This window comes from Choristoneura fumiferana, chromosome 3, assembly GCF_025370935.1.
Source record: "Choristoneura fumiferana chromosome 3, NRCan_CFum_1, whole genome shotgun sequence".
Lineage (NCBI taxonomy): Eukaryota > Metazoa > Arthropoda > Insecta > Lepidoptera > Tortricidae > Choristoneura > Choristoneura fumiferana.
The window spans coordinates 3,104,468-3,129,974 of NC_133474.1; the positions used below are offsets into that span (position 1 = coordinate 3,104,468).

General features: G+C 40.7%; 2 protein-coding genes across 5 annotated transcripts in view; one reads left to right on the forward strand and one right to left on the reverse strand.

Moving 5' to 3' along the window:
- LOC141445707 (eEF1A lysine and N-terminal methyltransferase homolog) overlaps positions 1 to 19,379 on the forward strand; it is a 34,355-nt gene extending 14,976 nt beyond the window's left edge. The window contains exons 8-14 of the mRNA XM_074111596.1: positions 988 to 1,064; positions 2,197 to 2,315; positions 13,091 to 13,271; positions 14,123 to 14,300; positions 14,693 to 14,986; positions 16,729 to 16,857; positions 17,850 to 19,379. Coding sequence (XP_073967697.1) covers positions 988 to 1,064; positions 2,197 to 2,315; positions 13,091 to 13,271; positions 14,123 to 14,300; positions 14,693 to 14,986; positions 16,729 to 16,857; positions 17,850 to 18,121 — 1,250 coding nt within the window. The 3' untranslated portion in view covers positions 18,122 to 19,379. The remainder of the gene's footprint in view (positions 1 to 987; positions 1,065 to 2,196; positions 2,316 to 13,090; positions 13,272 to 14,122; positions 14,301 to 14,692; positions 14,987 to 16,728; positions 16,858 to 17,849) is intronic.
- Positions 19,362 to 25,507, reverse strand: part of LOC141426378 (SUN domain-containing ossification factor) — a 91,013-nt gene continuing 84,867 nt past the window's right edge. For all 4 annotated transcript variants that reach the window (XM_074085236.1, XM_074085240.1, XM_074085238.1 and 1 more), the window contains exons 3-4: positions 21,511 to 23,545; positions 19,362 to 21,316 (exon numbers count right to left, since the gene is read on the reverse strand). In XM_074085236.1, coding sequence (XP_073941337.1) covers positions 20,324 to 21,316; positions 21,511 to 23,545 — 3,028 coding nt within the window. In that variant the 3' untranslated portion in view covers positions 19,362 to 20,323. The remainder of the gene's footprint in view (positions 21,317 to 21,510; positions 23,546 to 25,507) is intronic.

Consider the following 25,507-nt stretch of genomic DNA (forward strand, 5'->3'; position numbering starts at 1 on the left):
TGCCAAGGGTGTATAATCATTCTTATTTTATATTTTTAACTAGTTTTTGCCTCTGGCTTCGCCCGCATAGCAAGTGTTTTTGCTTGTCTATCGGGATCTCACAAACCATGCGGTCTTCTTTGGCACTAAGTATATCAAAACTAATAACGGTTAAAAAATTAACAAAAACCGCAACAAACAATTGTTATAACAGTAACAGTTCAAACATCAAACATATGAAACACTCAGAAACAAAGACGCATTTAAGGACCTTCATTCTCATTCATACTAATTGACAGATGATCCAATTCAAACAATTTGACAATATTGTGGATTTCTTTTTAAATCTAGTATTTTAACGAGGCTTTAGTACACCAAATGTGACTATGTCAGCCTCATGGGGAGCCTCAGTTATATACACCACACTACAAATTTTACGCTCTCCGTTGCGTTGTGGAATTGATTTGGTTGATAAGCAAAGTCAAGCTCTATTGTAATAGAGTTCGGTTTTACGTGATGAAAGTTGACGAGATTAAAATATATCTTATTAATAGAAATTTCTATTTCTATTTCTATTTTCTATCTTATTAGTTTTATAACAAAATATTATATTTTTAAGTGATTTGTGTTTATTATTTCCAAATTTTAAGTTACATGGAGATATTATTTTTTTGCTTCTCTCAAGTATTTTTATTAAATATTGGCCTGCAACATTCATGGCGTGGAATGGAAAAAAAAGCAATGTCACCATACCCAAGCTAACCCAACAGTGCTTATAATATATTATTTTTTTTTTTCCAAATTCAAAAAGTACAAAGATATACAGAATAGTTCTTTAACAATGCTATTTTTTATTAACCATAGGCTTAGATTCAAATTGTTTTTTAATGTTTGTACCACACATTAGAATTTAAAACACAAACAAAACTTTTTAATTTCATAGATAGCAGAAGTGTGCATGGCTGGAGATAAGATGATTCGGCTAAAGTCTGCAGATGAGGTGGCGAGACAGTGTCAAGTCTGTGCAGGACACAGCATTTGTGACTAACGGGCTGACCAAGACAAGCCTTGAAGGAGAAGATGAGGTTAATAATAATAAGCATTTTTGGGCTCTCCATTCAAAAGGCTCTACTCTACATCAATGGAATATCTGACTGAACAGGGCTGAGTTGATCAATATTTGTTCACTTCCCATGTCTTTGTGTGTTTATAGCTGGTAGGTATAGGGTGACATAAAATGACTTTTTATGGCTTAGTGCAGTCTTTCCCAAAGTGGTGATAATGCCCTCTCTTGTGGGTGCTGTAGGCCTAGAGGGTAAGGGGCCCAGAAAATTCTTCACCTTCGTGCCTTCATTAGGCGGGACTAATATGTTATTGAGGTTTTTTAAGGTGAAAAAAATGAGGGGTGCTACAAAATAACTGATTTTCGAAGTGAGCGTTACACAATAAGTTTGGAGACCTCTGCTCTAGTGCATGAAGTTAAATCTTCATCTTAGACCAAGTAATCAGATGCCAACAGCCACAAACAAAGACATTAATTTATTTTATAATAAACAACAAACAACTGGCTGCTAGTCGCGAGCAGAGCACAATGGCCGCGGCGCGACTAAACACGCAATTGAGCGAGCTCGCCAGCAGCTTGGCTGTGCTCGGTGTTTGTAAAAGTGTTTCTCACACTGTGTGTATGTTTTTTAGTGTTTAGTTTTAACACTATGCTGAATGGGGCCCACTTTGATACTACATATTTGAATACTCTCTCTCTAACCCTCTTGTGAAGACATTTTGCTAAAAAATACAAAGATACTATGTTTGTGATGTTGAGTGTATTATATATTCTCAATTAATCAGACAGATCTACATGAATATTATAAATATTAGGTGTATGTCATGTGACATGAGGATCATGGAAAGTCGTACTAAATTCTATTTTTCTACAAAAGATTTCACTATTAATCTACTTTTTTTCAATAGATTTTTACGTCATTCGCTTTATTTCAGTTTTGTATCACATTATTTTTTTTTAAAGCAAATATTATATTCCATTTTATATTTCGTATTGTAATCCCCTGATGTTGGACTTTTTTTTCCTTTATACTGGTACAGATCTAGTAAATAATGTTTCCCGTCGTATTTTGTCGTAAAAGTTTGTATACAAACTTATTCGACATATATACGATGGAAACATTTTCAGTTTGGTAGTATAATGTTGCCAAACAGGTATCCCTAGACCTGATGCAGCCTGGTGAAGAGTCTCCCCGCTACACGCTGTATATCGTCGACCAGAAGCAGTCACAGGCCATCAACAAGTATGCCGTCTTCATTGTGCCGCAAGGAAGGTATGTAGACGGTATACACTGCATCTCAAACTGTGACATTTCAACCGGAATACGGAAACCCTAAAAACTAAAGTCACCGGCAGCTCGAAGAATATACAAGTTCAATGGGCGGGGCGGGACACATTGCTCGAAGAATGGATAACCATTGGGGAGAAAAGTTCTCCAGTGGCGAGCGCGAAACGGAAGACGAAGTGTTAGCAGGTCAACCTTTAGGTAGACTGACGACGTTATGAAATTTGCAGGCAACTGGTGGATGCAAAAGTAGAGTTGTTGTTCATTGAGGCGTTCTAAGGGGGAGGGAGGCCTTTGTTCAGCAGAGGTACACGTCTTCCGGCTGATGATGATAATTGATGATGATTTGATCAGACGGTTGGGTAAATTTGCCTAAATAAACGCTCATGTAAATGTTTTTTAGGATTTTTTTCAATTGAGTTTGACTAATGTTCCTATATTTTGGTCGGTGTTCTCGGCGCCAACGGGGTAACTACATCTGGTTTCAAAAATTTCTGATTTAAACCTTTACAATAATGTTCAAAATAACTTACCCAGGAGACTGCAATCTTTTGAGACTGAAGAGCAAAAAATCATAATTTTACAAAATTTCCCAGCTTTTTTTGAAATATCATTCACGTTCCTAAATCTAATCCTCAAGTTTCATCAACGCCTCATCGCGCCCACTATCAAACTTGTTTACCACCAAAATAGCCGTACAAAAATATGCACCATAAATATGTTCAACCCACATCTTTCCGCCATTTCATTTGTTTACAACCGAGTGCAGAGAGTTCAACATAATATTTGCTGCGCGGGCCTTGGCCGCGTGCCAACCGCGCCTACGGGCGAACCCTGGGGGTATCGCTTGTGGACACACCTTTGGATCGTATTTGGATGTGTGCAATAGAGTTGAGATGTATTTACGGGAATAGGTTTATGGAACAGATTATCATGGACGTAAAAGTACGCGTTCCCGCCGGGCGTCTAAGCGTACGAGTATTTATAATAATAATAATAATAATTTATTTCATAAGGCTCTTACAAAAGAAATAACAATATAATAAATAAATATCACGGGACAATTCACAACAATTACCTAGTCCCAAAGTAAGCTTAGCAAAGCTTGTGTTATGGGTACTAAGCAACGGATAAATATAATTATATAGATAGATATATACTTAAATACATATTAAACACCCAAGACCCGAGAACAAACATTCGTATTTTTCATACAAATATCTGACCCGACACGGGAATCGAACCCGGGACCTCAAGCTTCGTAGTCAGGTTCTCCAACCACTAGGCCATCTGGTCGTCTAAAAATATGAAATCAAACATTAATAATATACGGGGCCTGCTATTATAAATTTAGTAAAATTGTTCCTTGGCCTTCATGCTAGGGTGCCATGTGATATGAAGGACAGTGGTTCGGAGCTCGAGACACTGGTTAGCACTTTAGATCTAAAGATGTAAGAATCTAAAGATGGTCTAAGGTGTGTGTGTGTATTTAGAAGTAAAGCAACTGAAAACGTTCGCGCGCATCTCACAAGTCTCGCAACTCGGTGACTTCTAAATACGCCAGCTACATTAATACTGAGACATTTTCCAATAGCTAATATTTTATTATTTTCCTACTCTCGAAACAAACAGCTGACAGTCCTAAGGCTGTGTAAAGTTTGAAGGGAATTTTTAATCACGCCTAGCTAAGATACAACATTCGTAGGTACCTACCTGTAAGTTCTAAAACTCATTTGTGCCGTTAAAACTCCCGCATTTGCAATACACTTTTTTACGAAAATATCTATTTTATCTATTGAGTATGCACTCGTAAATACTCGTGGAACTAGTCTTTAGATCTAGTATTTTGTGGATGCGTAATCGTAAGACTTGGTACGCATTTGGCCTGGTACATCTCACCTCTAGTTTGCATCCTACAGGACGGTTTGAAAGCCAGTTCGAATCAGCAAGCTTCTACGGAAGGACCTCTTTAGTGAACTTTGTTAGCTTAGTCGAGAGTTAGCTGAAAGTTTGAAGCTATTCAAAACTTCGACTGATTATAGGTAGGTATATTTTGTAAATACACATATTATTTATTTTATTTATTGTCAGATAGCAATACTTGTCAAATTACAAAATTAAATTTAAATCAAACTAAATTAAATCAATTAAGAAAAAAATAAAATTGAAATAAATTGATGTTGTGGCTGAAAAGCCGTGGTGCCTAGGCTAGTCGTTACTCCCTCAAGCAGAGGGTCGTGGGTTCAAACCCCGGCTCGCACCTCTGAGTTTTTCGAAATTCATGTGCGGAATTACATTTGAAATTTACCACGAGCTTTGCGGTGAAGGAAAACATCGTGAGGAAACCTGCACAGATCTGCGAAGCAATTCAATGGTGCGTGTGAAGTTCCCAATCCGCACTGGGCCCGCGTGGGAACTATGGCCCAAGCCCTCTTGTTCTGAGAGGAGGCCTGTGCCCAGCAGTGGGACGTATATAGGCTGGGATGATGATGATGTTGTGGCTTTTACTAAGTCACGTAGGTCCTTATCTGCGTTAAATAGAGTTTAGCGACATAGTCTAGTCTAATCTAATAAGAAATGTAACGAAATATAATAATGTCTGCAACCAAATTAATAATGATGTCAACTTGAAGAAAACCCCCGACTCAAAGTTCAATATCTCAAAAACGGCTAAACCGATTTTGATGAAACATGTTTAAGAACCATCGCTAGAAAACCTGATTCCAAATAAAAAAAAACGCATTCAAATCGGTCCACCCGTTTAAGAGCTATGGTGCCACAGACAGACAGACAGACAGACAGACAGACAGACAGACAGACAGACAGACGGACGGACGGACGCACGCACGCACGCACGCACGCACGCACGCACGCACACACACAGGCAGACACACATAGCGGTCAAACTTATAACACCCCTCTTTTTGCATCAGGGGTTAAAAATTACATAGCATAAAAATAAAAACATGAAAATATTAGGCTTTAGTCGCTAAATTTGCTAAATATTTTATTTAAAAAATAAAATAATTAGGGGCTGTTTCACCGCCCATTATTTAGTTTTATCTGACGGATAATAAATGTGATGCCGTCTCCGTCTATTCTAACAAAACAAACAGAGACGGCATCACGTTTATCCGTCAGATAAATTTAATCAATCGATGGTGAAACAGGGGGTTAATTTCAGTATTGAATTGATGGATGAAACATTGTGGAATCACACTTCATAAAGTGTAATCCTTACTAATATTATATTAAATACGAAAGCTTGTCCGTCAGTCTGTTACCTGTTCACACTTAAACCGTGGAACCGATTTAAAGGAATTTGATGTGATGATGATGATAGTTTTAGGTCCAGGGAAGGACGGATAGTTTTTATCCCGGAAAATTGCAATTTCCCGCGGGATAGCGATAAACGGATTTTTCTCAGACGGAGTCGCGGGATTAGTTACTTAAATATAAAATTATCTATTTTATACGTCATTCTTAAATGCGGCCAGCTATGTAGCTAATATGGAAACTAAACAACTTAAAAACAATGTTAGTGCGAAATTTCATATAAAATTTCAAAATGGGGTAGGTACTTAAGTACGTATGGATATGTACAACTTATAGGTTAAGTTATACTTTACGACAATTAATTTATTGCAACATTTGAAAAGTGTCTAAATAAAAATAAATACAACTTTTAGATTAAAAATCCTCCGGCATTTTAACTTTATTTTTTTATTTCTTAAAAAAAACCGTAATCAAAAATTATGTTTTTCGCCTCACATAACTGGGTTGAGGTTGGGACTTAATAGAAAATTGTTCTTGACACAATACCTACAGGTATCAGGAAATACCGTTGTTCCATAATAATTTAATAACTATGAATATGTGAATAAGTACCTACATAATAAAATTTCAAAAAAATATGTAGTTAACCCTTTATAAGGCTCCATTTATTGGAACATACTATCACAGAATCAAAAGCAGCTATCGAATACATACCTAGCAAAGGATGTTTTTAAAGCTAGTAGTATTTTCAATAGTTACAATGAATATTGTTACTTATTACTAAAAGAATAAGGTAGAATTTCCAAATCAATGCATCTGGTCGCTAAATCGTCTCTGCCTTATAAAAAGTTAAGCTATGGAATGAATGGCTAAACCGATTAAGAACCATCTTATTCAAACTAGCTTTTTATTAAAAAAATATAAATACGAAAAAATTAAGTCTAGTATCAGCAGTCACCGAAAATTATACCAAAACTATACCTACTTACATACATAGGTACCTAGACGACAGAGCTGCTCCAACTAATTAAAACGCGTTTCCCAAAAAAAAAATGACCTCGCTAGATTTTCTTACTTCTTTAATAAATATAGTGACTTGGCAACTGCACACGGCAAAAGAATGTACAGTCGCCTTCACCAATATCTGTCACGATACGATTGGCGACAAGATAGCTAAGTGGTTAGAGAACCTGACTACGAAGCCTGAGTTCCTGAGTTCGATCCCCGGCCGGGGCAGCTATTTATGAATAAAACGAATGTTTGCTCTCGGGTCTTGGATGTTTAATATGTATTTAAGTATGTATTTATCTATATAGGTATGTTTATCCGTTGCCTAGTATCCATAGTACAAGCTTTGCTTAGTTTGGGACTAGTCATTGGTGTCAAGTGTCCCATGATATTTGTTTTTATTTTATTTATAACTAGCTGTTGCCCGCGGCTTCGCCCCCGTTGATTTTTTCTATAAGTATTTCCTTTCGTAAAAACCTTCTCCTGACAATAACGAACACAACAAAAAAAGAATTAGCGAAATCGGTCCAGCAGTTCCCGAGTTTTGCACTTAGCAACACATTTTAGGATTCATTTTTATTTATAGAGATAAAGCGTTGATAAATATCAGATACGACTCTATTTCTAGGGCCGGAAGGACGTGCCAGATGTTTTTGCACGCTCCGCTGTGGCAGATATTAATATAGGTGACTGTACATAAAACGAAATCTATCTAATTAGTGCTCAGAGCTTTTATTTGTTTGAAAGCACCTTTAGGGATGTTTGGCGTGATGAATGAAACACCCCAATTGATTGTGTGTAGAGGAAGAAGAAGATCTTATGATCGTGGTTTCTCTACGACGTCGCTTCTTAAACGACGTCAATCACCTACACACCTATATTGGGAAAGCTATTTAAATAACTTGGAAGATAATTCTGCGTGTGGGTTTGCCAAGTCACTATTTATTTAAGTAACAAATAATGTAATATTTATATGGTTACTATAAAATGTTGTTAGCTGACTAACAAGTTTCTTATCAATTTATGATAACTTTGTTGAATAGAATAATAAATATTTATTTTTGAGCAACTACGAGTTAAAATAATACAGCTAAAAAAAACCATAAGGACCCCTCAGCATGTCAGCATGTGTCATATTGACACATGCTGACATGACGACTTGATGGCCAAGTGGTTAGAGAACCTGACTACGAAGCTTGAGGTCCCGGGTTGCAGATATTTGTGTGAATAACATGAATGTTTGTTCTCGGGTCTTGGATGTTTAATATGTATTTAATTATGTATTTATCTATATAAGTATGTTTATCCGTTGCCTAGTACCCATAGTACAAGCTTTGCTTAGTTTGGGACTAGGTCAATTGGTGTCAAGTGTCCCATGATATATTGTGTAAGTACTGAATTAACCGACTTGGTTTTACATTCGATTTCACAACTTTTTACGGCAGAAGAACTGCGTTGCATGCAAGACATAGTAACTTTTTGTTGTTTGTTGTGTTTGATGGTGATGGGTTAAATAAATATTCAAGGGTTCCTTTGCTGGCGATCGCAATGACAGATTTCGCATACAAAAACTGTCATTTGATTGCGATCGTGAGCGGCAGAAACATTAGTCAATACGGCCTCAGGACCCAGTCAACGTAGAGAGGAGCTGTAAGCGGTTGTGTCGGCTCGCAGAGCACGTCCTCCAAAGTCAGGGCGAAGCTGTGATGGTGGAAGAACACCAACAGCATCTTCAACGTCATAAAAAATTAAGGAAAACTATGGCCCAAGCCCTCTCATAAGGCTGTGCCCAGCGGTGGGCCATATAGAAGTTTCGATGATGATCATGATTTGTCCGTTATCGCAATTGTAATATTATCTACTCTGTGACTATCGTTTTCAAAACTTCATTTTCTGAAACATGACATCATATTGACGTTGTGTTACTTACAAGTAATAGGCCGGGAAGCATCGCGCTGCAGGCGCTGCGGCTTGGCAGCCTGCGCGCGGTCACTCTAGCGGCCTGCAAAGAGATTTCATACAATTTTCCCGCCCTCGGCCGGCAATGCGACCGTCTTTTGTTTCAACGCTCACTGCGGCAGCCGCCCGCCAGCAGCCACACAATACGGCGACGAGACTAGCGTCCCGCCAGCTTCATTTCTTGTTTTTTTTATTTTATTTTATTTCATGTCATGTTTGAGAAAATCACTATACAGCCTCGGCCGGAACGCGGGGTTGCCGACCTCGCATCCCTATCCAGTCTATATCCGCTTGGCCGGCAACCCCCTACTTCCCGGCCTCTACAGTAATGTACTATTATTTTGACACGTTCCCCTTTTAAACTGTAGTTAAACGTCGAGTATGTGTGCCAAGGCGATATTACCACCCGCACCCGCTAAATATTAACAAGATTTATTGTCCATCAGGCGCACATTAACCGTAATTCGTGACTTAAATTATGACAGTTGACATTTACCGCTATTTCTGGCGGTGTGAAATATGACAGCTCGCGTCATAGCGAGCGGAGTATTAATTGCTACGCCCCAACGGTACGCAGGGTGTAACATTCAGATCGGTCAGTATGACAAAGTATGAAACTATAAGACATACGAAGATCTGTTCTTAGTAACCGTGTCATCGATTTTAGTAACAAGTAAAACTGCATTCAAACAATTTATAAAAAAACTTGTACTCAGCTCGGGAATATATTCTCTATTAGAGATAAATTCTTAAAAAAATAATGTGTAATTTTTTTTTTTTTTTTATTAAGTAATTATAATTCTGTAAGGTCACAATAAAAGGTGTATTAAGTACAATAAAATTAAATAAGTAAGCTAAAACTATGATAAATCTAAAAATGGACCGTGCGGTATGGTACCAAAGATGCTGGCAGCATTTCCCCGCTGGATCGCAAGACTGATGCGTTGAGCGAGGAAACTGCCAGCTCTTCGGTCTCCTGTGGTATCTTATTTATTTATCGTATGGAATAAGTGTCACTGCAAAACTGTGCATGAAATACAAATGAAAACTAAACATTAAAACTTAAATCTAGATTTTTTAAAATATTCCACGGCTTTCTCTGACAGCTTCTTGAGGTCATCTATGTGTCCATCGAACTTAGTGATCGGGCATTCCAGTACCATGTGGTGGGCCGTCTGTTCCGGGTGGCCACACTCGCAAGCCGCCGACTCGCACCAGCCCCATTTACTCCTAAGGTACGCGGAGTTCCCAACATTGGTTCGGAAACGGTTGGCCAGGCACCACACTCGGCGCTGCGTTTCGAAGCCCGGGGGTCTTTCTCGGGGGTTCAACTCAAACAAGTCAGGTGGCTCTCCCTTCGTCTGCCATTCGCTGAGCCAAGCGTTCCGCATTTCCCAGGCAGGGTCTCTGGAGTGTATTTTGGATACTGGTGGGTGGCGAGATTTTAACCTTTGGGTTGCCGTAGGTAGGTCTTTATTGACTGGTAAGGTTGAGTCCCCGCATATTTTGTCCAGCTCGCGGTGGAGGCATTGTTCTCGGCGCAGGTGCGGCGGAGCAATATTGCTGAGTGCAGGCAACCAGTGCGTGGGCGTTGGGCGCATACAGCCTGTTACTAGGCGCATGGTGTGGTTCAGCTGCGAGTCTACTGCTGAGACATGTGCGCTGTTAAGCCACACAGGTGCACAGTACTCAGCTGAAGAATATACCAGTGCGAGGGCGGTTGTTCGCAGGCACGCAGCTCTGGCGCCCCAGGTAGTGCCCGTCAGTTTCTGCACTATATTATTGCGAGTCCTAATCTTAGCCGCAACCTTACCGAGATGGGTCTTGTAGGTTAGGCTTCGGTCGAGGGTGACGCCAAGATATTTGGGATTAGGGTTGTGTTTAAGCACGTCCCCCCTAAATGTGACATTCAGCTCTGCGTTCGCCAGTCTATTGCACAGGTGGAAACAGCAAACCTCCGTTTTATTCGCATTGGGGCATAGTCGCCAGCGTGTGAAGTAGTCGTTCATGCTACTGAGGTCACCCTGCAGGACTTTTTCGGTCCTATTAATATCTCGGCTTTGTGTGGCTAGGGCAATGTCGTCCGCATATCCATATTTTCGTGCTTCCGTTAGGGGAGATCATGGGTATACACATTGAACAGTAGAGGAGCCAGAACCGAACCCTGAGGGAGGCCGTTGTTTAGTACCCTGGCATTACTAACCATGTTGCCGAGGTGGACTTGAAATACTCTGTTTGTCAGGGCGTCTTCCACGAGCCTAAATATTTTAAGGCACGGCACCAGTTTGAGTAGTTTGTACAGGAGTCCTTGACGCCAAACAGTGTCATATGCGGCTGTTAAGTCAATGAAAGCCACCGATGTCTTCTGCTTTTCCTCGAAGCCTTTCTCAACAAAGGAAGTCAGCGCAAGCACCTGATCGCAGCAGTTTCTGTTCGGTCGGAAGCCGGCCTGTTCTTTAGGTATAAACGAATCTATAGTGTCCGCTATGCGGTTGTAGATAATTCTTTCGAGGAGTTTGTATATGACACTAAGTAAGGCTATGGGTCTGTAGTCGTCAGCACTATCTCCCGATTTCCCAGGCTTTAGTATGGCTATTATTTTGGCGCGCTTAAGGATCGCAGGTATTTTTCCAGTATTAATAATGTGGCTGTAGAATTTAGAGAGCCATTTTCGAGTTTTGTCACCGCTGTACTTAAGAAACTCCGGAAATATGTCGTCAGCACCACAGGCCTTACTTGTGTTGATCTGTTTGATCCCAGTCGATACCTCCTCTGTAGTTACTTGTCGGCTGTAGGTAGCGTTAGGTGTAATTTTTGACTTCAGATCTTTTAGTTTAATCCGGATGTCCTTGGTGTGTAGCTTGTGGCTGGGTGCCTTTGACATCTTGACCATTCTCGTGGCTATGGCGTTGGCGCTGACCCCAGGCTGGTGGGGAACATTGCCAGTGCCAGAGGTCAACCGCTTCAAGAGATGCCACGCTTTCCTGCTAGAGTGTGTGAAGTTTAGATCACCAACTGTGTTTTCCCACTTAAGGCGTCGGGCTTCGTTCAGGGATTTGATGAGGTTTTGTCCACAAGTTCGGTCGCCGGTTTTATTATATTCTCGCCATGCAGTTTCGCAATCGGTGTCCCAGCCGGGAACGTATTTTTTTCGGAAGCCGCGAGGAATAAACTGCTTGGCAACTGATAATATTAGTTTTTGGAAGCGTTCACAATTTTTCGAAAGTGGCGGTATCCACCGTACGCAATCATCGAGCTTTTCGGCGTACCCCTTCCAGTTTGCTTTTTTGAAGTTCCAGCGTGGCACCGGATATGATTCAATGATTGGGATTGTCAGACCGATTTCAACAAGGACTGGTCGATGTTGGCTATTTGGAAAGTCTGCTAATACTGTGCGCTTTATTGGCACAGGGTCGCCCTCCTCATCTGATGAGCCAAACACGAGGTCAGGGTTATACTCCTTACCCCAGCGGGCAGACTTGAAAGTACCTTTACCCTTGAGATCCAGGACCAGGAAGGTGTTGAGGGCGTCAGCCCATTGGAGAAGTTTGTCGCCGTTACTGTCGCAGTTGCTGTAACCCCAAGCAGTATGATGACTGTTGAAATCGCCTGCATAGACTGCCGGGTGGCCAAGGTCTGGCAGGGCTGGGTCGGGCCAGGAACTGTTGGGTGGCTTGTACACGTTGCAGATCTTTATTTCACCATGCTGTATGATTGTCACTTCTACGTTCTCTGGGCCACTGGAGATACTAAGGGCTCTTGATGATGGCAGAAGTGGCGTTCGCACATATGCAGCGGTACCGTACTGGCCGTGGTAGGTAGCTCCGATCAATTGGTATCCGGGAACGACACCTCGGCGTGATAGCTGTGCAGGGTCCGCAGCGTGGGTTTCTTGCAAAAGGATTAAGTCCACTTTATTGTCATTAGCTAATCTACTTAAGCAATCAGATTTTGACTGGCTAATGCCTTCTATATTAAATGTGCAGACACGGGCAGAAGGCCCTATGTCTTTAGTCCGAGGGCACGAGGTGCCGTTTTGACATTGATTTAGCATTTTCAGTTCGCAGTGACAAGAGCCGTGAGATTCAAAGAGAACAAGGTACGGCTTCCAGTTTGTTGCACTTTTAGCACCACCCAGGGGTCACGTGTAGGGAAGCGGTGGGTATTCTCCTACGGACGTGGTGCAACATTGACCCCCAACTCCTGTGGTATCTGAACTTCTTTGATAGATCTTTGAAGAGACTCAGAGCGCCAGGGCCCCACGGACCAAGGGTCTCGACGCCGAAAGGTACAAAATCATATTCGGCACCGAGACCACTGTATTTTCCTGCTTTGGCAGTTTCTGCCATTTCTGCAAAAGATAATATCGGACATGCATTTAATGGGATTTTAATCCAGGAGGGCTATTACGAAATCCTAAAATCGAAGTTCGTATCGTACCGGGACGGTACGGCCTAGGTACGGTATAGGGCCTGAAATATTTTATTATTATTAATTAATTTAAAAAAAACCGTCTTCAGAGAATCCGAGTGGTTATTCGGCACACCGGCAGGGCGGCGGCAACTGCAAGGATCGGCGCGTTTCGGGCGGCTTGTGGTGGCCGTGCTCAGGCGAGGACACGACTTCGCAAGCCTCGACGCTGTCAAAGAGGAGCTCGCGCAAGCTGCCAAGATGTTGCTACCGCACGGATTTAGTGGACAGGTGAGATTTACATGTTTTCTTATATACCTGCTAGTGTGGCGGAGACTGGGTGCCTGAACTAGAAGGTACAGTCAGCAGCAGAAGTAGATAAGCAGTTGGGGTGAATACAATTATCTAAACAGTCTTATTTATTACCTTGGCAGTAGAGTCCTGTGTCGATCATTTTGAGCACTGTAACCGCTCATCCAATTTTTCATACTTACTGTACCTGTGTGACAGGTCACTAGGTGTGTGTGTCGGACGTATCTGGGTCGATCAACTTTTTCTTGTACCTCGTTGCCATGGTTACGTCCCCTGGACAACGCTTTATAACCACGAGTTTCTATATGTTTTCTGTGGTTAAAATTCATTGAGGATACATTTTTGTCATAGTTACAAGCTCATTATTTTAAAGACTATCTCCTAAGCACATTAGTCGCATATATCGAAACAGTTTTTTAGGAAACTCTGTCAATGTTGTCTCTTGGACAACGGGACAGAATAACAAACAATAAAAAGTTGATTGGCCCATCTGTATATCGAATATTAATATATCGAAAGGTAAAAAGTCGACGGTCAAAATAACGAAAGTACATTTATAGGTTAGGTTAGGTTCGATATTTTGACCCTCGATATTTTAACTATCGATATTTCAATTTTCGATATTCAGATACGTGCCCGTGTGTGTGTGTGTGCGTGCGTGCGTGCGTGCGTGCGTGCGTGCGTGCGTGCGTGACAGACAGTGCCTACCCTGGTGTGGGGAATGGCACGGTGCTGCGGCGCATAATAGCAGCTGCCTACCCTGCCCAATGCACGCCTACGGGTATGGGTTTGTGTGAGTGATGAGATGACAAGTGTGTCCTCTCTTTCAGATCCCGTTCCTGTCGCTGGGCAGCGACGTGGGGCGCCGCGTGACGGTGCACGCGGGCTCTTCCAAGGTGTCCGGGGACTTCGTCGTGGAGGATGTGGATGTGGAAGGCGCCACGCACCGCCGGCTCGTGTTCATGGACAACCAGTTCCTGGTGCAGAGCGAGGCCAAGATGAAGACTGGTCAGTACATCATCATCATCATCATCATTCCAGTGCTGGGCACAGACAGAACTTTCAGAATGAGAAGCCTTGGGCCGTCGTTCCCAGCGGGCTCAATGCGGATTAGGGACTTTACACACATCATGGAATAACTTCGCAGGTTTCCTCGCGATGTTGTCCTTCGCCGTAAAGCAAGCTCGTGGTAAATTTCAAAATGTTATTTCGCACGTGAATTTCGAAAAACTCAGAGGTGCGAGCCGGGGTTCGAACCCACGACCCTCTGCTTGAGAGGCCATAGGTCAAACCACTCGGCCACCACGGCACCCGGCTCCTTCTAATGTATTTGACTGTAATACATCTGTAGCTGAGCGGTCAGTCACTCAATTTTAACAGCTGTCTATTTCTCATTACAGTAAAAAGAAAGAACAAAACGAAACTGGTGGTGGACTTTGGCCATATATCCCTGTACCATTCCTTCATGTGTGTGGGGGCGCACCTGGCCCCTTCCAAAATGGCGGTGCTAGGGTTGGGCGGAGGGGGCCTCTGCATGTTCCTCAAGAAGTGCTACGGAACCCCGCTGACCGCCGTGGAGCTGGACCCTACCATGCTGGATATCGCGAGGGACCATTTTGAGCTAACGTTGGACGATAGTTTGAAGGTTGAGATCAAAGATGGCGTTGATTTTTTGAAGGATGAAGCTAGTAGTGGTAAGTAGTCTACTGTTACTATACAACGTGTTACTTCCATAAGAACATATTTTAAGGGTTGAAAGCATAAGCCCTAATGAACGTAAATTAGTATTTCTAGTTTAACCCTTAATAGGCTATTTATTGGAGCATACTACCCCAGAATCAAAAGCAGCTATCAATAATTACAATGGAAAATGTGACGTTTCATGAAATTAATAAGGTTCAGTTTCCAACTCCATGCAAGTGGTCGGTAAATCGCCTGCACCTTACTGAGGGTTAAATTTTTTTTTTTTAATTTAAATTAATTCGACACGCAATGTAACGACTGACTGAAACGTCAAATAAATAGTTGCATTACATTGCTGCTCGAGAAAATAAAAAATAATAATTACTCTATTAGAACATGAAACTATTGTGAGACTCGCTCATATTAAATATAATGACCCGGATAACTCACAGCAGCCGCTGAGTCGCGTTGCTCCGAAGACGAAGGGCTACGGATTAGCCCGAAACATGTCGAGCTAAACTCAATTTAAGACGTGAGTTATCCGGGTCATTATATTTAATATTACTCTATTAGTAAAGGAAATTGTTATATTTTTTCGATAAAACGGTTCTCAATAGTTAAAGCTATCGTTAATTAAAATTTATAGTCTTATGAATGTCACACGTTGTACAGATTTGAACTTCCAATCGTCATTTTATACATACAGAGTGATTCGGGAGACGTAAGCAGACTATACTACGAAGTGGAAAATTCAAACTTCGTATGTTGTCGTCCCGCTACCGCTTATTATTATAAGAAAGAAAAAAAGACTAACGTACTTATCATACCAGTATTAGTGAGTGTGATTATTCTTTTGCCAAATATCACAAACAAAAATGTTCAGTTATTTACCTACTACTAGCTTTTGCTTTTGGAATTCGGTTATCGTGCGCTGTTCCCTCGGGAACTGTGCATTTTTCCGGGACAAAAAGTAGCCTATGTCACTCTCTGGCCCATAAACTATCTCTATGCCAAAAATCACATCGATCCGTTGCTTCGTTTCGACGTAAAAGACGGACAAACATACAAACACACTTTCGTATTTATAATATTAGTATGGATAAAGATTACAACTAGGAGTGTGGTGGTTGCGGTAGAAACTGGATGAAGGATGATAACAGTATATGAACAACAGCGTCTTTTTTTCTATATTGCGCTCGCTAATCCGCTTGCAAAGCGTTCCGAGTATTGGCATCACCGCCTCATGCTTCCAACCCAAGCAACTGTAGTTCTATTGGGGAGACCTATGTCCAACAGCGGACGTCCTACGGCTGATATTATGATGATAATGATGTACCAATCCCTTCTCAGCTTGGGCAAAATTCGTATCTCTGTTCTCCTCGAGTTCCTACCTATTTCTCAAATGATTTTCGTGAAATTTTGTGAGCGGACGTCTGAACTAATTATAAAAAAATATTCACTAAAAGAACCACACTATCCTTCTGAGTCCTGCCTTTTTTAACAAACTTCGTGCTTAAGATCCAGACGTGGTTGACCTGCTTTGTTATTTTGGGTATTATTTCAAAATTCTTAGAATTCTTTATTCAATGAACAATTTGTATTATGTAAAGTACATTCGGCCGTTATTCTTAGTGTTAATTGGTCCTTTATAAATAAAACACGTGAAGCCCCAATTTCTCCGCATAAATGCACCCTGAAGCTGTGTATGTAAAATGCGGATGCTTGTCTTGAACCTCCAACTGGTCGCTTCCAGGCGGGCAGTATTCGTCGGTGATGTTCGACATGGACAGCAAGGATCGCACGCTGGGGCTGTCGTGCCCGCCGCGCCAGTTCCTCGCCGACGAAGTACTGGGACACGTCAAGAAAATACTTACCAACGATGGTAACGCTTATTTAATTTATTTTTCCTGAGGGTCTTTCCCTCGGGCATCCAACTTCTCCTGCCGGCAGCAAGGTCGTGAACATTTAAGATTTTTTAAAAAAAAAAACAATTGCTCTGGACGCTATTGTGTCAAGGTGTCTTACCAATGAGGGCTATCGTTTTTTGTCTCACTAGATGGCGCACTGTTGCGTGAGGTTTTTAAGTATGGCTTTCAAAGTCTGTTATTACGGGCGTGAAAACAAAGTTTACATTAAAATCATATTTAATACACCTTAAAACCGTACCATAAAAATATCGAGCATGCCACAGTGTTGCATAGTCCCCGTTTTGTTCGGAAAAAAGGGAGGACAAAGGTTTCCGAAAGACAAAACTGTCTCAAAACACAAAAAAAAACTGTGCCATAATTAATTTCAGATATTGCAAAATATTCACAAAATTATTCCAATTCTAAATAAACCCGCGTAGCTCACCCAAAAACTATGAGATTTGACATTTCGGAGACCTCACGCTACACTAGCGCCTCTAGTGGCGAATTCATACGCGATAGCCCTCATTGGACCCACGGGGAACCCGGCCAACGGTCCAAACTTTTGATTGCTCGCATACGGTAATAGCGTGTGGTGCCATCTATCGCAACTTTTATAAGTCCTGCTCCTGTGTTCCAAATTGGTTGCAAAGACGTAAAAAGTATGTCTGTAATCACCTCTATTTTTTTTGTTAGTAATGTGTTTGCTCTACGAATTCTAAGATTTTTAAAAAATTGAAAAGATTTTCGGGTGGCCTGGATGAGATTCATAACCCACTCCTTCTTGCGGAGGTCATTCTCGTCTTATAAAAATTTACATTTCATTGAGAATTTGCTCATCTCTTAAAAACCTACATTTTTCCTGTGGTCGATGAAACAAACTATGCCTTATTCCAGAATAATTTGAAGACCCCCTTAGGCCGAGACAGTGATGATGTTTTGATCAATATCGACTTATCCCTTTCAGGCCACTTCATCCTAAACCTGGTCTGTCGTGACAACGACCTTCACGACACAATCATAGACGCACTGAAAAAGCACTTCAAACACTTGGTCACAGTGAAGCTCTATGAAGAAGTCAACGAAATAGTGTTCGCTACCAATGGGAGCAGCTACAGCATCGAGGGTTTGGAAGAAACAGTAAAGAGGTTGAACGCTGCGGCCAGAGAGAAGGGCTTGGCTAAGATAAAGTGTGTGGATTTGACGGACTTCTTGCAGTCTGTTACTATATTATCTTAGTTTGGTAAGATTTTAAACCTATGGCCGTATTGTCTAATGAAGTTCGAGTCACAATCGCTTTCACCGCTTCTTTCTGTCAAAGGTTAGTGGATGAAGGCAGTAAAAGATGCTGGATACGATCACGAGCGACAAACTGTTAGACAATACGGCCTCTGTTCTGTAGCGCTACCACGAAATTCGAAGTTCGTATCATACCGTCCCGTTGATGCTAATATTATTTCATATGAGAGCGAGAGGGACGGTACGAACTTAGATTTTCGAATTTCGTAGTAGCACTACTGTTTACAGTGGCGTGCAGCTCAGGAAGGCACCACCCGCTAGCATCCGCAATAGAGTAGGCAACGGACCCTGGCTTTTCGCCGAAAATATTTTCCGAATTTTTAATTTCTCAGCTGTTTCCTATGGACGTACAATTTTTTTTCGGAAACATAACTATTCAGAGTATATTTTGGGACTATCCCATAGAACCCTATCGGCTTCTGGGCGTTACCATATAGGTTACGTTTTGCTAGTTTTCATATGAAACAGTTGGGAAATGAATAATTTGGAAAAAAAACAGCGAAAAATTTGAGAATCGTTGGCAACACTAGCGCTGCCTACCCTCATTGCACGCCCCAAGTGGCAACCCTGCTACTGGCGCTGGCGGATACATCTACTGGCGCTGCCTAACAGCTGCACGCCACTGTCTGTTTATTCGTCACCCAAGGCACTGACAGAGGCAGGATTAATGTAGTATTGTAAGTGGTATTGTTTGTAAATACTTTTATGTTTAGTTCTATTGTTGTAAGAATCATTTGGCCAATTTGTGTAGCTTTGAAAAAGCTTGAAAGCTTGCTTTTCGTATATGCAGAGATTTAAAAATATGTCACTTTAAACAGTGAGTTCCATAGATAAATGATCCATTATTTTTACTCATATATCTCAGAATAATTGTGCTAAGCGCGTATGCCAAAAAGCCTGTATACGCACAGAAAAAACGCTAGTCTGAAACCGATCTTATGATATGTGTGTAAATAAACAATATTTACCGACGGTTACATGTGATGCCGTCTCTATTTGTTTGATCGAATAGACGAAGACGGCATCACATTTAACCGTCGGTTAACACTAAACAATGGATGGTGAAACAGCCCCTTACAGCATAGCAGTTCATTGAATTGGATCTCCAAAGTAATGCTCCAGTCGCTCAATACTTTATTTAAATATTTAAAATAGAAAAGTGTAAATAAAACAATCGCAATAAAGTTGATGCATTTAATGCAATTCTTTGTTTACGCACTCCACTCACTCGACTAGCGCATTCACATTATTGTCCCGCATACTGACACGTTCCAAGCTTCATACTCATATAGCAACAGGCTAAAACACAATTAGGCTCCTAATTTATCATTATCACATTGGCACCTTATCGAGGTCTAACAATAATTATACAATAATTTAAAAAAAACAATTATTCGCGAGGAAATAAATTACAATAGCTGTATAATAAAGCGACTAAGTAATAACGACGTGGCGGTTTGATTTCACACTTAAGATACGATTCATTAAATATATCGACATATTTATTTGATAACATTACTAATTAATTTTATTAATGATCACGAACATTACAATGAAATATTTACACATGCATAGATGAATTGAAACAGAAATAACAGAAAGAAAATTTACTTAGGCATCCTACATGCTAATCTATTTGTTGAAGGTAAGGGATTTTATTCTATAGCATCAATCAATGTTATACTATCTAGCTCGAAATCTATTTATTTTACATTCCATTTTGGTAACTATTATCTATTATTTGACACCAGAAATTCTGGCAAACTTCGCTTCCTCACAAATTTGTGCAATCGTTACTCGATTATAATAGTCGGTTACGACACACAGCGGTCTGCAATTTGATCGTTGATTGAATAACTATGCTGTCATAATTTAATTATACTGAATGGGTTCCTAAAGACAATTTCTGGCGTAGTACCTAGTTCTATGTAATTCGCCTGAAATACTGAATGTACCCTAATTTGAAGAAATAAATAAAAATATAGAAAAGAACAGAAAACAGCTATACCCCGAGGCTAGAGGGCTTTCAGCAACCCCCAGTAGATCTGAACCCGTCATAATTTTAGCATCGCGAGAACATTTCAATCAATCATATCACAAGTCTGGAACCGATTCACCACATATTAAACATAAAAGTAAGTCTCAAAACAGTTTTTTAATCATGTTCTTTAAACTTTTCTTTTTCTTGCCACCACTTTCACTACTCGGCTGCTCACTCTGCGACATTTCCGTGGACTCTGACCAGAGGCTGCCGGTCGGAGACTCTGATATTTTCTTACCTAAACCGTTGAAGATCGGTTCTGTTCTCATCACAGGGCTAGGCGTGCTTCTAGTGCTTTGTCTAGACAAGGACTTCAAAAAGGCAGGCGACGACAACCGCCGTTTCGTCGTCTTCGTCTTCAAATTATTAAATATCGACCCATTTATTTTCGGTCTCACAGGGTTGTTTATTTCATTAAATTTCACTGGTTCCGGCACAGGCGCTGTAAATTCTTCTTCGTCTAATGGTATGGGGTTTTCTTGTAACATGCCCATGCTGTCTTGCCTGACATAATTTGCTTTAGTATCTTCCAGAGCCCTGTGCACTATCGAGGTTTTTCGCCTTCTGTTTTTTCTGGCGACCTGCCATTCGCCTTCGTCATCGTTTATTTCTTCAACGGACTGCCTCGTTATTTGTAAGGCCTCTTCACTGGGCCTTCGTTTCTTCGCCGACGGGGTCTGATGACCGCTGACACCTTCCACTGACTTCCTTCTGACCTTATCTTGTTTCTTCTTTACTTTTCTCGGCACGTGCACTACTAAGGGTTCTGGTCGTTTCTTAGAAAAGTAGTAGACCACTGCTGCTATGACTAAGGCTTGATAGACGAGAAACTTGAAGACGGTCATGTTTCCGAACCAGCTGTCTCTTTCGTCCATGAGGAGTTTCATAGCAACCGTTATTTGTGAGAGCTGGTCCTGCAGTTGAGACATCTGCTCTAGATACTTCTGCTCTATCTCGTTGCTCTTTTTGCGTTCTTCAGTCATCTGCAGTATGGTTTTCTCGAATGATTTCTGCATCTCCTCGACTTGTTTTTTGTATCGCCTGCTCAGCTCCTCCAGGTATTGCCCCGACAGGGACATGTTGCGTTCTAATGTCTGAAATTGAGAAAATATCGTCATTAACAAAATGAAGCCGTGATTTTAAGAAGGGGAGATGATTTACCTATCTGATTTACTAAAAAAAAGTCGGTTCCATAGCTATTTACTTTTAAAGTAATTTAGGATTGAGTTGTTACGAAATCAAAAATAAAGTGCAAGTTGTATTTAAGTGTTAATAAGAAATTACCAACCTTTACTCTATTAGATAGTCGCAGGAATACAGACTCCTTCTGAATGGTCGACTGAGGTTGATTCTGCGAGGCGGGTCCCGCTGGCGTGGGGTCCACCGCTATTTGATCAAAATCTGTCACCAAACCATCATTATCTATCACTATCTGATCGCTCCCTTCTTCAGGTAGGATGTATACATCCTTTGTTTTCTCTGTAATTACTTCAACTTTACCGGTTTTGGTATCTACTTTAGAAGTAGAGTCTTTTTCTTCTACTTTCATTTCAGCTGGTTTATTTTCAGTACTTTTTGATTCATCTTGTTTCTCTTGAACTGTTTTTTCATCTATGATGACTGGTACCTCTGTTTTCTTGACATCATCCTCTTCCTTTGGTATTTCAACTGGTACAGGTTTATCAATGATTTCTTCAACTATTACTGGCTTGTCTTCTGATTTGGCTGTCTCATTAGCTTCGTCTGTAGATGCGTTATTAAGAGATACTAATTTTACATCTTGCTCCGAATTGGTTTCACTGTTAATGTTGTTCGGTGACTCATCTATTGTCAAATTAGTGGTATTATTTAATTCAGTTTCAAAACTAGTGTTAAGAACTACTTTCTTTTCCTTAATAGCAAGGATATTGCATAGCGCGGCTAAATACTTAGGAGGAAACAAGGCGTTCATATACGCCATGCGTTCCTCAGCAAATTCAATAGTCTTTGTACTTTTAAAGTCTAAACCGAATGGTTGACACACCCCCGTGCACTTTAAAGTTTCACGCAGAAATACTTGACGCACTAAATTGGTCAATTTATCGGAACTACAACTAACTAGTTCAAACACTTCATTGTAGAGCGATTCACTGCAATTATCACAAACAATTATATGGCTAGGAGAGCAACACCTTTTGTACATTTTGTCTGTAGACGTATCGTTGTGTTCGCTGGAAACGTTTTTAGGAACTTCTGTCTTGACCAGCGCTTGAGCGGCTTTCTTCATTATAGACATGACTGCGTCTCGTGCAGAGCCAAATAAATTTTTGGATGGTTCCGCTTCAGCTACAGGAACAACGGGGACGTCTATAGTTTCGTCGTCGTCATCATCTTCTATATGCGCTGTGTGCTGCGAGCTCTCCTTCTCCAGCACCTCAAACTCCGAGGTCCCGTAGACTTTGAACAGAGATATGGGGCAGTAATGCTCTGACCCATGATGAGACAGCAATTCAACTTTAATAAATTTTCCGAACAGATGAGGATACAAATCAAAACTTTGCACGTCTCTCAAGTCCTTGGCTGTGAACTGACCGACGCTGGCCCACTCTCGCGTGGGGAACCGATCACTGAAATACACCGCAAAATCTTTTGGGGTTGAAGAAAATAATTCGAAGTTTGCTATTTCTATTTTTTGAGCTTGAACAGCTTCGCAGAGCTCCACTACGAACCAGATACGACTGTTGCATGTATTGAGCATGTATTCGTCCCTGTTAGGGGAGAGTATAGAGCTGGCTGAGCCGGCTTCAGGATTACAGGCCACGACCTTGGCCGCGCACGACGGCGAAGCGTAATTTTTTGACCGCAGCTTCGTGCTTTTACTACTAAAGTTCGTACTGCTGTGACTAGGTTGACTCGAGTGGTTCAGAACTGTGTCTTTCTTCTCCGCTTCAGCGAGCTGTTTCTGCGCCCATTCAGAAAACGAGGGTATGTCCTCTTGTGGCATTTCTGGTTTGACGGGAATGTTTGGTTTTTCTTCATTCTGTTCTTCTGTTTGAGATTCAATGGGTTCCTCAGGTAGAGGCGTGGTGTGAAATGCATCTTCTGTTTGCCGGACCTCGTGCATAGGTTTCGCTTTGACGACGAGGTGTGACTCGGAGGCATCCTTTTCCACCTCTCTTTCATTTTCTTCTAAGACCTCGCTGCCATCTACTATAGTGAAGGTCTTTGTTTCATTGTGCTGCTCAGAATCGTTGGCAAACAATAAATCTTCGGGAGTTTTCAAATCCAATTTAGCGTTATCCGCTAGAGAGATGAGTATTGGAGGCTGTCCAGTGTCAGGTAATCTGAAACAAATAAAAAATAAATTAGTGCTACTGGCTAAATGTCAAATATTTACGAATTTACGCTTAATGATGCCGCGAGTATTAGGATTTTGCCGTTTACGATTATCGATCATTAATCGATGAATGTTACTCCACACATACACCTCCGTGCGTTAAAAACGTCCTTTTATAATAGCCGGAAAGAATTATCGATTGCGGGGAAGTTATTTCGATGGATAATACAATTAAGAGCCCTTTAAACGGACATAGACGATAATATTAATTGAGCTTAAATGCGGACGAGTGTCTACATAACATATCGAAACATTGTGCAGTGAGGAAGCAATTAATACCAGTTTAAAGATTTGTTTCATAATTTTAAACGCTTTATTATCTTCATGGTTGAGTGCGATACAAAATGTCACTTGTATCAATTGAGAGAAACTGTTGCAAATCTGAGAACAAATAAAATTGTATTGGTTGCAACATGATTCCAACATTTAAGTCTGCTAACAGTTCCGTGTATGTGTGTGCCTTACGTGTTAGTGACTCTATCAAATAAACATGGCGTATGTAATGAGAGAAACAAATAGTTCGGACCAATTGACACGATCACACTCAATTCAGTATTCATGTTGCAACACATAAATTGACAATTTACGCTCGGGAGTCCTGTGGGATCAATGGCCGAATTTAAGTGCGTAAAATGACGAAATAGAAGTACCTACTCTGATATGAACTCAGATATCAACTGCTGCCAATGAGGGCTATCGTTTTTTGTCTCACTAGATGGCGCACTGTTGCGTGAGGTTTTAAGTATGGCTTTCAAAGTCTGTTATTACGGGCTTGAAAACAAAGTTTAGATTAAAATCATATTTAATACACATTAAAACCGTACCATTAAAATATCGAGCATGCCACAGTGTTGCATAGTCCCCGTTTTGTTCGGAAAAAAGGGAGGACAAAGGTTTCCGAAAGACAAAACTGTCTCAAAACACAGACATTCATTGCCCTAGAACGCATATTTGCCATAATTAATTTCAGATATAGCAAAATATTCACAAAATTATTCTAATTATAAATAAACCCGCGTAGCTCACCCAAAAACTATGAGATTTGACATTTCGGAGACCTCACGCTACACTAGCGCCTCTAGCGGAGAATTCATACGCGATAGCCCTCATTGAACAAATTGAATTGATTTGGGTATGACATTTTCGCTTGAAAATTGACGAGGTTCCTTAAGAAATAAAAAAAAAATACTAAACATGTAAGTAACTTTATATAAAAGTAGGCAAGTAGGTACTCATGTTGAGTAATTTTATGGGTAGGTTGATAGGATAGTTTTTATCCCGAAAAAAAAATCGTTTCCAGTTCGCGATAAACAAATTGTAATGAAATGATAATAAAATACTTGTTTACATGTTAAAACTTAGATAAAATGATATAAGCGTTTCAAAAGTTCATCATTTCCCATTTCCTTATTATTATTAATCCTGTGCGTTGCTTGACGGGGAGACGTAACACATTTTTGTGTAGCAAAGGGAAAATAGATATGCACTAGTGACCTATCTCCAGGCGCGGTCGCATCGCAGCCTGAAATTTTGGAGGGGGTAATAATACATCGCGGCTTAGAGGCGCAAAACTTTTTTATTTTGTAAATTTTTAGATTTTTCAATTTGACGTGTAGGATTTGGGGGGGCCTTGTCCCCTGTGACCGCGCCTGCCTATCTCCAACTATCTTGGTCCCGAAATAGAAGCTTATTTTACACCTGCAAGGACTGTAGTCGCATACGCCGCTCTAGTATTCGTTTGTAGTCCTAAAAATCGTCGTATTAGTATTTATTTTTTTCAAATCTTTATTTAATTAAAAGGTCTTTTGCCACAATATGTCGATAATGTCAGTTTCGATCATGTTACTTCTTGATACAGTTTAAGTATACAAGAGTTTATACTGCCTCAATCACAATCGTTTTCACCATT